General features: G+C 46.3%; 1 protein-coding gene across 4 annotated transcripts in view; it reads right to left on the bottom strand.

The window, feature by feature from the left end:
* Window positions 1–14,335, bottom strand: part of PACS2 (phosphofurin acidic cluster sorting protein 2) — a 257,810-nt gene that overhangs the window by 125,874 nt on the left and 117,601 nt on the right. For all 4 annotated transcript variants that reach the window (XM_084854825.1, XM_084854822.1, XM_084854821.1 and 1 more), the window contains exon 9: window positions 13,143–13,300. In XM_084854825.1, the coding sequence (XP_084710951.1) occupies window positions 13,143–13,300 (158 nt within the window). The remainder of the gene's footprint in view (window positions 1–13,142; window positions 13,301–14,335) is intronic.

The following is a 14,335-nucleotide window of genomic DNA, read 5'->3' as shown; positions in this document are numbered from 1 at the left end:
CCTAGGAAAAAGAAACCAAATGCACAGTTACCAGATGGGGGATACTTGGCTCAACAACACTAGAAGCAAGAAGGAATTGTTGTCGATCACAAGCTGGATATGAGCCAACAATGTGATGTGGCTACAAAAAAGGCAAATGCTCTTTTGGGCTGCATTAATAGAAGCATAGCTTCCAAATCCTGGGAAGTACTAGTTCCCCTCTACTCAGCACTAGTTAGGCCTCATCTGGAATACTATGTCCAGTTCTGGGCACAGCACTTTAAGAAGGATGCAGACAAGCTGGAGAGGGTTCAGAGGAGGGCAACAAAGATGATCAGGGGACTGGAAACAAAGCCCTATGAAGAGAGATGGAAAGAACTGGGCATGTTTAGCCTTGAGAAGACTGAGGGGAGATAGGATAGCACTCTTCAAGTACTTGAAAGGTTGTCACAGACAGGAAGGCCGATGTCAGGGTGGACACTGAGCCCATAGAATCCCAGAGTAGTTCTGATTCTGAGGAAGAGCAGTCGCTCCTGGGAGAGGAGCGCGCTCATCTTTCCCAGGGCCAACAGCTGACGGAGATTCCTCCCACCAGCATTCCTAGCTTAGATAGCAGTCCTGGGAGTGACAGAGCGCAGGAAGCAGACTTGATGGATGCGCGACGCCGACGCAGAGAGCGGCGCCAAATGGAGGGCGCAGAAAGGAGGCGTAGTACCCGGTTGGCACACAAACAACGCCTGCGCCCAGAGGATCCAAGGGAAAAGGGGAGGGACTCTCCCTAGTCCTTAAGTTCAGGGGTCTGCCAGTAATTCCCTTTCAAACAGGGACCAACTGTTCCAACGTAGGGCATAGGTACTCTGCTGCTCATATCTAGTTGCTAACAGTAGAGTTGTTAAGTTGTAAAAGAGGAATAAAGCTTTGAAAATAATCCATTTGTCTGTGTCTGGACTTGGCTACTGGATTAGACTGAGAGAGGCCTCCAAGGAGCCCTTGACAGCCAGGATCTCTTCTCGATCATCCCAGAGTGCAGGACACGGAATCATGGGCTCAAGTTACAGGAAGCCAGATTCCGGCTGAACATCAGGAAAAACTTCTTGACTGTTAGAGCAATACGACAATGGAAACAATTTCCCAGGGAGGTAGTGGGTTCTCCCACACTGGAGGCATTCAAGATGAGGCTGGACAGCCATCTGTCAGGGATGCTCTGACCTGGATTCCTGCATTGAGCAGGGGGTTGGACTCGATGGTCTTACAGGCCCCTTCCAACCCCACTATTCTGATTCTATGAGAGCGACTAGCATGTTGTCTTTGATGTATATTAACTGCCCAATCAACAGGCTCCCCCACTCTCCAAAGCACAGGCTCAATGAAGTGCTTCTGTGTACATTTTCATGAAAATCATCCACCCCAGTATCCACCCTTTCTTAGCTGTGCAGCTTTGAATCAACAGATGTCCGTTTCTCAGCTGTGCTCCTTCATAGTTGCACAGTTTCAAAACAGCAGGGCTGGCTCTCCCCCAGTCCCCACAAGCCCAATTACTATTTAAAGTGAGAGGCAGCAACTGAGCCAGCATTTCTCAGCTGTGCTCCTTCATAACTGCACAGTTTTAAAACAGCAGGGCTGGCTCCCCCGCTCCCTCCACCATTCCCAAGCTCAATGATTATTTAAAGAGAGGCAGCGACAGAGCCCATGTTCACAACAGTGCAGTTTCAAAGCAGCAGGGCTGCTCCTGTACTCAGCAAAGCGGAACTGAAGGCAACGAGCTACTTCCAGGTAGACACATTTACCCTTCTGCTCTCCCCACACCCCTGCCCCACGCTATTTTGCCTTCCGCCAATCAGCACCGCTTCCACCAGCGTGCGCCAAAGCCAGCTTAGGTCACACAGACTCCCAAACAGCACTGAAGCTGCTTTGACAGGAAAATCCAACATAAAATGAGTTTGAAAAAAAAAACAGATTTAGGGCAAGAAATGCCGGGCTAGCTACGGAGAGCAGTGCATGTCATCTGACACTATCTGTTTGGGGGTGGAGTAGAACTGGAGTAAAAGCCCCATGTAGATGGGGCCCTGGTTTGTGCAGAACTATGATGTAGGGATGGTGGAGAATTCCGCCACGGACTCCAATGAGGCCGGATTCTAAGAATCCAGCCCCCCGGAGTATGCGGTGGAACGAAAGACTGACCTCCACCACCCAGGGGAATCTGCGCCGGCCGGATCCTACCTGCTGCCGTCCATCCGCTGCCGTCTGTCTTCATAGCCTATCACAGCAAAGAGCAGGGTCGCAAATGGCATAGCGGATGCCATTTGCATCCCTACCTTTTGCCATGATAGGCTATATAAAGATTTACGTAGCCTATCACGGCAAAGAGCAGGGATGCAAATAGCGTCCACTATGCCATTTGTGACCCTGCTCTTTGCCGTGATAGGCTATGTAAAGATTTATGTAGCCTATCACGGCAAAAGGCAGGGACGCAAATGGTGTCCGCTACGCCAGACGCCATTTGCATGGCAGTGGCTGGAAGTCTGGCTGCGGACGGGCCTAGCCGGTGGCTCCGTGGACTCGCCACAGAGCGGAGCCGGCCAGGAAGGATTCCGGGGGGAGGGACAGATCGCTTCCCCCCCCCCGTGGACCCCCCCAGAGGACTGGTGAGTATGTTTCGTACACCCCTACTATAACGCAGGGTATTTCCCATGATTGGGGAGCTGGGTCCTTGTTCATAATTCTGTTAAACAATCTGACCATATATGGTTTCAGGTGGTCAGCAAATGTTTGATAGAATTCTCCTGTAAATCCCCCGGTTCCACATGATTTATAATTTTTAATTTTTTGTAGGGCCTTTTGCACCTCATCCTCCATTATTGTCTTATTTAGCTGGGATCTGTGTTCTTCTGATATTTTCTTTAAATTTGGTTAAGATCTTATGAATTTGGGAGGCATCTGGTTTCTTAGTAATACAGAGATCTGCATAAAATGATGCAAAACCCTGTTTACTGTTCTTGATTCTGATGTTTTGAAGCTATGAGGGGCAGCCAACACCACAGAAGATAGGATCAAGATTCAAAAGAAAGGCTGGAACACTGGGCCGAATCAAACAAGATGAAATTCAACAGAGATGCATGTAACCTCTTGCATTTAGGTACAAAAAAATCAAAGATATGTATAGAATGGGGGAGACCTTGTTTGGCAGCAGTACATGTGAAAAGGACCTAGGTGTCTTAGCGGATCACAAGGTGAATATGAACCAGCAGTATGATGAAGCAGCTAAGAAAGCTAATGCAGTCTTGGGCTACGCTAATAGAAGCATAGTGTCTAGATCATGGGAAGTAATAGTTCTGCTCTATCCTGCATTAGTCAGGCCACATTTGGAGTAATGTGGCCAATTCTAGGCACTCCATTTTAAGAAGGGACATTGACAAGGTGGAGCATGACCAGAGAAGATCAACTAAGATGGTGAGGGGTCTGGAAACAAAGTCCTATGAGGAATAGTTGAAAGAGGTTGTATGTTTAGCCTGGAGATTGAGGGGAGACATGATAGCGATCTTCAAATATTCAGAAGGCTGTCATGCAGAAAATGGAGCAAACTTGTTCTATGTTCTAAGTCAGAAATTAAAACCAAGGGGTGGAAATTGCAGGGAAAGGAGATTCTGGCTGAACATTAAGAGAATTTTTCTAAGAGTGAGAGCTGTACAGCAGTGGAACAGATTGCTTGGGGAGGTGGTCGGTTCTCCCTCGCTGGAGGTATTTAAGCAGAGGCTGGACGGCCATCTGTCAGGGATGCTGTAGCTGCAGCCTGCAGTGCAAAGCCTGCATTGAGCAGGGGGCTGGACTAGATGATCTCTGAGGTACCTTCCAACTCTATGATTCTTTGATCAAATGTGCAATACCACTTGCCCCAATGATTGCTATGTGTTAGCCTACAAAATATGTAATTTGGTGCCTCTACAAAAAAGGACAGGATTATTATATGAGTCACTGTGTTTTATTCCATATGCAATTGGCTCCACATGAGTACATCTGTAAAATATCATATGCCTCCATATATGAAAATGATCACCATATGCTAATCCACAGCTAGTGCAAATTTGGTGCTTTTCTGAAAAAGTGTACAACTGTTGTGAAAAACTGAGCTACAGCTGCTGCACTAGCAAGAGAATCCAGGACGTATTAGATTTCCTGCACGTAGGGCTCAAGAAGAGCTTGAACATCAGTATGCCCAAGCAGGAGGTAGCAACACTGAATAGTGTTGTAACAGCAGGTGAGGAGGTGGATGGCGGGGGAGGATCAACTTCCAACCATCCTCAAGTCTATAGATTCCTAAAAAGGCAAAGCTTGCTTAATGTCCTAGTGATTCATCAGTTCCCACCATGACTCTGATATGGGTTCTTATGGTCCGCCATGTGCTTGCTTAAGAGCATGACATTACAAGATGGTTTCTTGGTGGTGGTCAACTGCCAGAAGCATTTCAGAGCAGAGGGCACTGTCCTCTGTGTCTTCCATGCAGACTAGGTGGTGCTAAATACAGTCCCCTCCTTCATACCAAAACAATGCAGTGTTTCAGAGAGCCCAAGAGACATCTCTTCTGACGTTCTGCCCTAAGCTGGCACACAGTAAAGAGAGGAGGTAGAACATGCTAGATTTGTGGAGAGCTCTCTATTTCTGTCTAGACAGGACAGTGACCACTAGTAAGTCCAAGTTGTTTACCTGGACTTTCAGGCCAGATCAGGGGCAAACGGTCTCAAAGTCTACCATTTTCATGTAGCTAGAGGACTGCATTGTTCTGGCTTAAGAGTCCCCGGGTAAGTAACCACCCAGGGCATCACAGTCAGGGGACCATGGCATCAGTAGCCTTCTGGAGCTGCTCTCCCCTAGATGAGATCTGTAGGTTAGCGACCTAATAGTCAGTGCAGACGTTCACCAGAAAATACAAAATCAACACTTACTCCTCAGCAGGCATGTCATTTGGGAGGAGGGTATTACAGGGAGTTGTTGCTCCATGAAAGCCTGGGATGGCAATCCTCTGATACATCCTGAAGCAAGTTGGAATGCCCTCCTTGAGTTGGGGGAGAAAAAGAAATTACTTGCCATGTATTCCTTGTTCTCCATCATGCAGAGAAGGCATTCCATTCACCTTATCAAGCCGGGGATCTGTGCATGCTAGGGATTCTACCACTGACATATATATTAGGTTGGTAGGTAGGAACCCCTATGGTTGATCACACTGTCCTTTCTGAGTTTGCTCTTTTTAGCTGCCTTGTAGGCATACAGGTTAAAGTGATGAGGGTCTCTTCCAGTCTGGTCTGGAAGCATGGAGACGGATTTTATTTATTTATTATCAAATTTATTAATCGCCCATCTGGCTGGCCACCCAGCCACTCTGGGCGATGCACAACATACCATAAAACAATTTAAAACAATAAAATTCTACCATAATTTTTTTTTTAAAATACCCTAACCCACCCCAAATGCCTGCCTAAACAACCACGTTTTTAATGCATGACGGAAGCTCATTAAAGAGGGGGCATGACGGAGTTCCCTAGGGAGGGAGTTCCACAGAGTGGGGGCCACCACAGAAAAGGCCCTCTCCCTCGTCCCCACCAGTCTAGCTGTCCTGGCTGATGGGATAGAGAGAAGGCCATGCGAGGCTGATCTTGTTAAGCGGCCTGTCTGGTGTTGCTGGAGGCGCTCCTTAAGATAGGCTGGGCCGGAACCATATAGGGTTTTAAAGGTCAAAACCAACACCTTGAATTTGGCCCGGAAAACAACTGGTAACCAGTGCAACTCCTTCAGCACTGGAGTGATGTGATCTCGCCGGTGGCTGCCTTTAATCAGGCGAGCCGCCGCGTTCTGTACCAGCTGCAGCTTCCGAACCGTCTTCAAGGGTAACCCCACGTAGAGCGCATTACAGTAGTCTAAATGAGAGGAGACCAGGGCATGTACTACCGATGGGAGCAGATGGTCGGGAAGGAAGGGGCGCAGCCGCCGTATCAGATGGAGTTGATACAGCGCTGTCCGGCTCACAGCTGACACCTGAGCCTCCATGGACAGCTGGGAGTCCAAAATGACCCCCAGGCTGCGGACCTGGTCTTTCAAGGGTAGCTGTACCCCATTCAACACCAGGTCAACATCCCCCAGCCTCCTCTTGTCTCCCACCAAAAGTACCTCGGTCTTGTCAGGGTTCAGCTTCAGCCTATTCCTCCCCATCCAGCCACTCACCGTCTCCAGACATTTGGACAGGGATTCTACGGCCAACCTTGGTGAAGATTTGAATGAGAGGTAGAGCTGCGTGTCATCCGCATATTGATGACACTGCACCCCAAACCTCCTGATGATAGCCCCCAGCGGCTTCACATAGATGTTAAATAGCATCGGGGAGAGGATGGAACCCTGTGGCACCCCACAAGTAAGTGGCCACGGGTCCGAAACCTCCTCTCCCAGTGCTACCCTCTGGTACCTGCCGGAGAGGAAGGACCGGAACCACTGCAATACGGTGTCTCCAATGCCCAACCCCTCCAGGCGGTCCAGGAGGATACTGTGGTCAACGGTATCAAAAGCCGCTGAGAGGTCGAGGAGAACAAGGAAGGAGCATTCACCCCTATCCAGAGCCCTCCTCATATCATCCACCAAGGTGACCAAGGCCGTTTCTGTCCCATGCCCAGGCCTGAAGCCCGATTCAAATGGGTCTAGATAATCAGTTTCTTCCCAGTGTGCCTTCAACTGCACCGCCACCACCCGCTCAATCACCTTGCCCAAAAATGGCAGATTTGAGACTGGGCGAAAGTTGTTCAGAACTTGAGGATCCAAGGAGGGCTTCTTTAAGAGTGGTCTTATCACTGCCTCCTTGAGGGCTGATGGCATCACTCCCTCCTCAAGGGAGGCGTTCACCACCGCCTTGATCCCCTCACCCAGTCTCTCTCTGCAGCTCATAATGAGCCAAGATGGGCAAGGATCAAGTAAGCAGGTGGTCGGCCTTACAGATGAAAGCACCTTGTCCACTTCATCAGGAGGAAGAAGCTGGAACCGATCCCACAAAACCGGTTTGCCACAGGCCGCCTCTTGCTCACTAACTGTATCCACAGCATGCAGAGTAACACACCTAATCTGATCAATTTTATCTGCAAAGTGCCTTGCCAAAGCCTCACAGGAGGCCTTAGAATGCTTCAGTGGTTCTGGAGCCACAGGACCGACCAGGCTCCGGACCACTTGGAACAGCCTCCTGGGACAGCACTCTGCAGACGCGACGGAGGCAGCATAATATTCCTTTTTTGCTGCCTTCACCGCCACGTGATAGGCTGAAGATACAGCTCTAGCCCGTGTCTGATCGTCTTTGGAGCGAGACTTCCGCCACCGGCACTCTAGCCGTCTCACCTCCTGTTTCAGAGCTCGTAACCGCGGATTGAACCATGGTGCAGTCCGAGCCCTGTTCAGGGGGAGAGGGCGTTTCGGAGCCACCCGATCTAATGCCCCAGTGATTGCGGCATTCCAGCCACCCACCAGGGTCTCGACCGAGTGGCCGTTGGCATGCCCCTGAGAATCCCCAAGCGCGTTCAGGAATCCATTTGGATCCATAAGACGCCTGGGGCGGACCATTTTAATGGGTCCTCCACCCCTGCGGAGGGGTTGTGGAACCGAGAAGTCCAACGTCACCAGATAGTGATCTGAACAACTAAAGTTGACTGACCTGCTTCTGGATCAAGGGGAGGAACCTACTCCCAAAGCAAGTTGGAATGCTCTCCATGAGTCAGGGGAGAACAATGCTTCCTCAGCTCCCATCCCCAAAGATATCTCAGATTTTCTCTATCTGAGATAAACTGATGACATTTTTTTATCATCTGGACCCATGGACAAGAGGCATTTGAGAAGTTCCACCAGGACTTCAACAACTTTCACCCACCATCAGCCTAGGCCAGTCTACCCAGCAGGTGGATTTGCTGGACATGACGTGCAACTACCAAATGGACATATAAGAACAACCTTATATCAGAAACCTTCTGACTGCTATACATACCTACAAGCTTCCAGCTGTTAGTCTGGTCCTATTAGGCCCAAGGAGCCATTGGTTTCTACAAGATCTAGGGCAGGAATGATGGATTAAGATGAATGACAGCTTTGGGAAGGTTGAGCTCTGTGCAAGCTGTTTGGAAATGTTGCTGAATCTTAGTGACAGCCAATGAGTGACCATCTGGACTGATGATAACAACAAAGAAAACTTCACACCTACAAAGATGCCAAAGGAGCACCAACAGGCATCACTGCAGATGATGATATAATTGGGCTGCTTTGGAAGAAGATGCTGATGTGGAATGTGCTTACAAAGCAAAGACAATGAAAAAAGCACTGATGACTTCTCCCCTAGAAAGATCATGGGCTATATGATCTACACTTTATTTATTATTAAATTGATACAGATCTTAAAATATGATATGGTTCCATCTCTGATCAATATAAAGAGGGCTTCAGGATCACTTTTAGGAAAGGAAGGAAGATATACACCACTTTTATTTCCTCCTCCCCCCGCCCTTTTCCCTCTCCCTTGCTTTTCGTTGTATTTTTCCAGCTCTGATGAAGATGAAAGGATTCATAACCCACTGCACTGGATTGGTAGATGTGAATTTTTCCTATCATAGCAGAACAGTCCAAAATAGCCAGGAAAATTACAGTGGTGAGAAAAAGTTTGTGAACCCTAGTGATAATTACAGAAATTCCATAGTTGTACCATGATAGCCTTCGTGAATCAAAGCCAGTCCTTTTCTAAATATCCAACAGAGTTTATATTAACCAATTCTGTATCTTGTGAAATAAAACGATGTATAAATTAGGCAAACAATGAGTACTTGAGGGTTAGGGTATGTGCAAAAGGAAGTGAAGCCCTGATTGCATCAGCTCAATTAAAGGGACTAATTAGAATCAGGTGTTTAAATCATTAGGTAGATCTTCAGGGATGCGCTTGGGAGGCCTCACTCTATAAAAGAAGCAGAAACTTCGTGAGTTTAGTTGTCACCATACAGTTGTGTGGAAAGATGTCATGCCACAATCAAAAGTCATCTCTGAGGACCTCAGAAAAACAGTTCTTGCTGCTCATCAGTCTAGAAAGGATTACAAAACCATTTCTAAGGATTTGGGGCTCCAACAATCCACAGTTCGACAAATAGTGTACAAATGGAGAAGGTTCAAGACCACAGTCATCTACCCAGGAGTGGTCATCCTACCAAAATCTCTCCAAGAACAAACTGGCGCGTCATTCAGGAAATCAAAAAGAATCCCAGCGTAATATTCAAGGATCTGCAGGCCACTCTTGCCTTGGCTAATGTGAGTGTTCATAACTCAACAATCAGAAAAAGACTGAACAAGAATGGCGTTCATGGGAAGACAGCCAAGAGGAAACCACTGCTCTCTAAAAAGAACATTGCTGCCCGACTGAAGTAAGCTAAAGATCACATACATGATCCCCAAGACCTCTGGAATAATGTTCTTTGGACAGATTAGTCAAGGGTACAACTTTGGGGCCTCAGTGAGAAACGTTATGTTTGTTTTTCATGAAACACTGAGTTTGAACAGGAGAACCTCATGCCAACCATCATAGTTACGATGGGTCACACAAGAATCTGTATTAGGACCAATCCTTTTCAACCTGTTCATAAATGATCTGGAATTAGGAATGAGCAGTGAAGTGGCCAAGTTTGCAGATTACACCAAATTATTTAGGGTGGTTAAAACAAAAATGGATTGGGAGGAGCTCCAAAAGGATCTCTCCAAACTGGGAGAACGGGCATCTAAATGGCAAATGCAGTTCAATGTAAGCAAGTGCAAAGTGATGCACGTTGAGGCAAAAAATCCCAACTTCAAGTATAGCCTGATGGGATCTGAGCGAGCGGTGACCGATCAGGAAAGAGATCTTGGGGTTGTAGTGGACAGCTCAATGAAGATGTCAACCCAGTGTGCGGCCACTGTAAAAAAAAGGCAAACTCCATGTTAGTCATAGAAAAGGAATTGAGAATACAACTGCCAATATCATACTGCCCTTATACAAATCTATGGTGCGGCCACATTTGGAATACTGTGTACAGTTCTGGTCACCACACCTAAAAAAAAATATTGCAGAGCTGGAAAAAGTGCAGAAAATGGCAACTAAAATGATCAAGGGGCTGGAGCATCTCCCCTGTGAGATAAGGTTACAACAGCTGGGATTGTTACAACAACATAAGGTTACAACAGCTGGGATGGGAAAAAAGGAGGGTAAGGGGAGACATGATAGAGGTGTATAAAATTATGCATGATGTGAAGAATGTGGATAGGGAGACATTTTTCTCCCTCTCTCAAAATACTAGAAACCGGGGTCATCCTATGAAGCTGATTGGTGGGAGATCCAGGACAAATAAAAGGAAGTACTTCTTCACACAGACCATAGTTAAACTATGGAATTCACTACCACAGGATGTAGTGATGGCCACCAATTTGGATGGCTTTAAAAGGGGGTTGGACAAATTCCTGGAGGAAAAGGCTATCAATGGCTACTAGTCTTGATGGCTGTGTGCTACCTCCAGTAGCAGAGGCAGTGAGCCTATGTACACAATTGCTGGGGAACATGGGTGGGGGGGTGCTGTTGCACTCAAGCCCTGCTTGTGGGTTCCTGGTCGACAGCTGGTTGGCCACTGTGTGAACAGAACGCTGGACTAGATGGACCCTTGGTCTGACCCAGCATGGCTCTTCTTATGTTCTTAATCATGGTGGTGGGAATGTGATGGTTTGGGCCTGCTTTGTTGCCTCAAGACATTGACAGCTTGCCATCATTGACACAACCATGAATTCTGCACTGTATCAGAAGATTCTAGAGGAGAATGTCAGGCCATCCATCCATGAGCTGAAGCTGAACAGAAAGCAACAGGACAATGATCCTAAACAGACAAGCAGATCTACAAAATAATGGCTGCAGAAGAAAAAATTCCATGTTTTAGAATGGCCTAGTCAATGTCCAGAACTAAACCCCATCGAAATGTTGTGGCAGGACCTGAAGCGAGCTGCTCATGCAAGGAAGCCCTCAAATGTCACTGAGCTGAAGCAATTCTGTATGGAGGAATTAGCCAATATTCCTCAAAACTGATGTAAGAGACTGACCAACAGTTACAGGAAACGCTTACTTGAAGTCATTGCTGCTCAAGGGGGTGCCACCAAGGACTGAATCTAAAGGTTCACATACTTTTTCACACATGGATATTGAATGCTGAATCAGGTGTGGATGCATAAATGCTGAAAACGAACCATGTTTGTGTGTCATTTGTTTACTCAGGCTATCTGTTTATCTAGGATTATGGGGTTAGATTAAGGTCTAATAACATTTTAGGTTGGAAATATATGACAATCCTAAGGGGTTCACAAATTTTTCTCACCACTGTATGGGGCGGAGGGTAATGTAAGCCTAGGATTACTTTCCAAATTGCTTTTATTGCTTTATAATGACATTTCAATACCATTTTTATGCCATTTCTAAACCATTTACATTGTTTTGCTGATGCGTTGATTGCTTTCTTATGACCTTCTCTGACAATTTATACTAATTTCTAAATACTCATGTTTCTATGCCTGCAAGTTAATGATATTTTCTATATGAAGATAATATTATTTTCAGGCATTGTGTATCAATAAACTAATTCATTTGTTTCACTTAAAATCTTGAGTCAGTGGTCTTTTACACTGGTCATGCTTTGACCCAATGGGCTGCAGAGCTGCAACAGCAGACTCAGATTAGACCACTGAATTAACACCAGCTTCCATCCAGAACACTCTACAAAATCCATTATCTACAACCAAACCCCGCAATACAACCACATCTGTTCTGACTCATCAGAGAGACTCACAATTTAAGGATTTGCCTCAGACATTTCTGAGATTATCATGCCCATTCAACAAAGTGAAAAAGCAGATCAATAAGGCTATACCTGTACCCATCACTAATCTACTACAGGATAGACCTAGAAGAGAAATTGAGTAAACACCACTTGTTGACACCTACAGCCTCCAGCTAAAACCACTCCAAAGTATCATTAATGATCTATAACCCCTCTTGGACAAGGGTACTTCCTTCTCATAGGTCTTAGGTGGCAGGCCTGTCCTGGCTTGCAGACAGACCCCTAACCTGAAACAGTTGCTCACCAGCAACAAGCCATATAACAGACACACAAATAGATGCATGGACTAAACCCTCCAACAAGCCCAGATGCCAACTCTGTCCTCATATCCACTTAGGTAATGCTATTACAGGTCCTAATAATGTCAGCCACAACATTAAACAATAACATTTAATACTACAAGGCCTAATAATGTCAGCCACAGCATTAACCTATTCATTTCCAAACTGAGATATGCTATCACCTGCCAGTAAAACCTTTCTGCATTCTAAATAAGACAAACATGTCAGCCTCTATATAATCTGACATTGGAATGAGTGATATTCAGAAACCAGTTGGATAATATTTCAATCTCCCAGGAAACCCTGTTGCTGACCTTATAGTGGCTATTCTTAGACATAAGAACTTCAGAAGGAGAATCCAGTGTGAAACTGCTGAATTAACATTTATCAATAAGTTCAATTCTATCACCTGTGATTTGATTCAAGATTACAAAGTTTTATGTACTTTAATTCACTTATCAATGCCAGGAAGTGCATCAACACTATTTTGTGGATGATCATTGTAATTATTTTACATACATCTAAGCTTTAATATAATTACTGTCTCTACTCCTTGCACTGAATTCCCCTCTGACCTCACACTTTTTCTTTTCCCTAAATCCATGTGTGTGTGTGTGTATCTATCTATATCTATACATATATCTGCCAACTCAGGATGACATTCCATGAATCTGATGAAGTAGGCCCTGGTCCGTGGAGGTTTATGTCATAATAAATTTCTTTAAGGTCTTTAAGCTGCCACAAGATTTGTTGCTTGTATCACTGATAAAAGATCTCATAGGAGACGAGTTCTAACTAGTGGAATGGACCGCTACCTGTTAGACCTCCAGGGGAAAACTTAACAGACTGAAGTGATAGGATGAAACACCAAAACCTTTTTAACTCTCCCTTTTCTGCTGTCCCAGCATCTTCCATCCCAATAGACAATAAACAGGCCTAAGAATCTGCAAGGTAGCTATCAGACATCAAATCCTCTTACCTTAGCTTTGGTTTAGGAGTGCTAAGGACACTGTCATCATCTTCCATGTCAGGCCCACTTTCACTAGGATTGTCTATATCTAGCGTGTCATAGAGAAGGTCTAGATCTTCTTCTACTTCTGGGACATGGTCAGCTGGATCCTGCTCAGAATCCAAAACCTAGGCACAAAATCACAGGCATTTCAACAGACAGTAAGTGACAGCAATAGAGGCTTCCCCTGAAATGTAAATAACTGCTTTATAGAGGCCACTTTTATCAGGATCATGGTAAGGGTAGAAAGACTGGAATTTCCCCTCCACAAACTCCAAAGGCGCCTTAGGTTTTCCTATGATAGATCTAAGAACTTGCTGTATGCCAAAGCCTAAAAGTGATATAAATGGACCCTATCTTTTATATTCTTTTACACTGTTGTATATTTTATATCCTGACATTTTAATATGTGCCTGGGAGGACTATTGAGCAACTCAGGGGGTTGGGGAGGTGCCACCATAACTGTGGTAATGGGCAGGGGGAGGTATGGCGTTGAGGAATTAACAGGCCAGCTGAGGAGAAGAGGGGCTAGGCACTTTACAGCTGTCCCCTCTTCTGGTTCTTCCCCCAACCTGATGGTTCCTGGCAGCCTTACCAGTCTGCCCTCGGGTCTGGTGGTGCTGCTGCTGAATGCCAGGTCGGCCCAAAATAAAATCTCCCTCATCCATGATTTGATTGTGGATGAGGGGGCTGACCTGGTATGTATTACTGAGACCTGGGTGGGGGAACTGGGAGGGGTCACTCTCTCCCAGCTGTGCCCTCCTGGGTACTCAGTGCAGCACCAACACCGACTCAAGGGTCAGGGAGGGGAGGTTGCCGTGGTCTATAGGAATTCAATCTCCCTCTCTAGGCTTCCTGCTCATTTGAGTGCAGAACTTGAGTATTTGTACCTTGTGTTGGGTAGCCGGGACAGATTAGGGATTCTGTTGGTGTACCGCCCACCCCACTGCCCATCAGACTCCTTGCCTGAGCTGACGGAGGTAGTCTCAGACTTGGTGTTGAGGACCCCTAGGATGATGGTCCTGAGGGATCTCAACTTCCATGCCGAGGCCGCTGTATCCGGGGCGGCTCAGGACTTCATGGCCGCCATGACAACCTTGGGGCTGTCCCAACATGTCATCGGCTCAACACATATAAAAGGACACACGCTTGATCTGGTTTTC

This window comes from Heloderma suspectum, chromosome 4 (genome assembly GCF_057233095.1).
Source record: "Heloderma suspectum isolate Gila_16-S chromosome 4, 16-S_ref, whole genome shotgun sequence".
Taxonomy (NCBI): Eukaryota; Metazoa; Chordata; class Lepidosauria; order Squamata; family Helodermatidae; genus Heloderma; species Heloderma suspectum.
The sequence above is the reverse complement of the archived record's forward strand: the minus strand, read 5'-3'. Positions and strand labels throughout refer to the sequence as shown.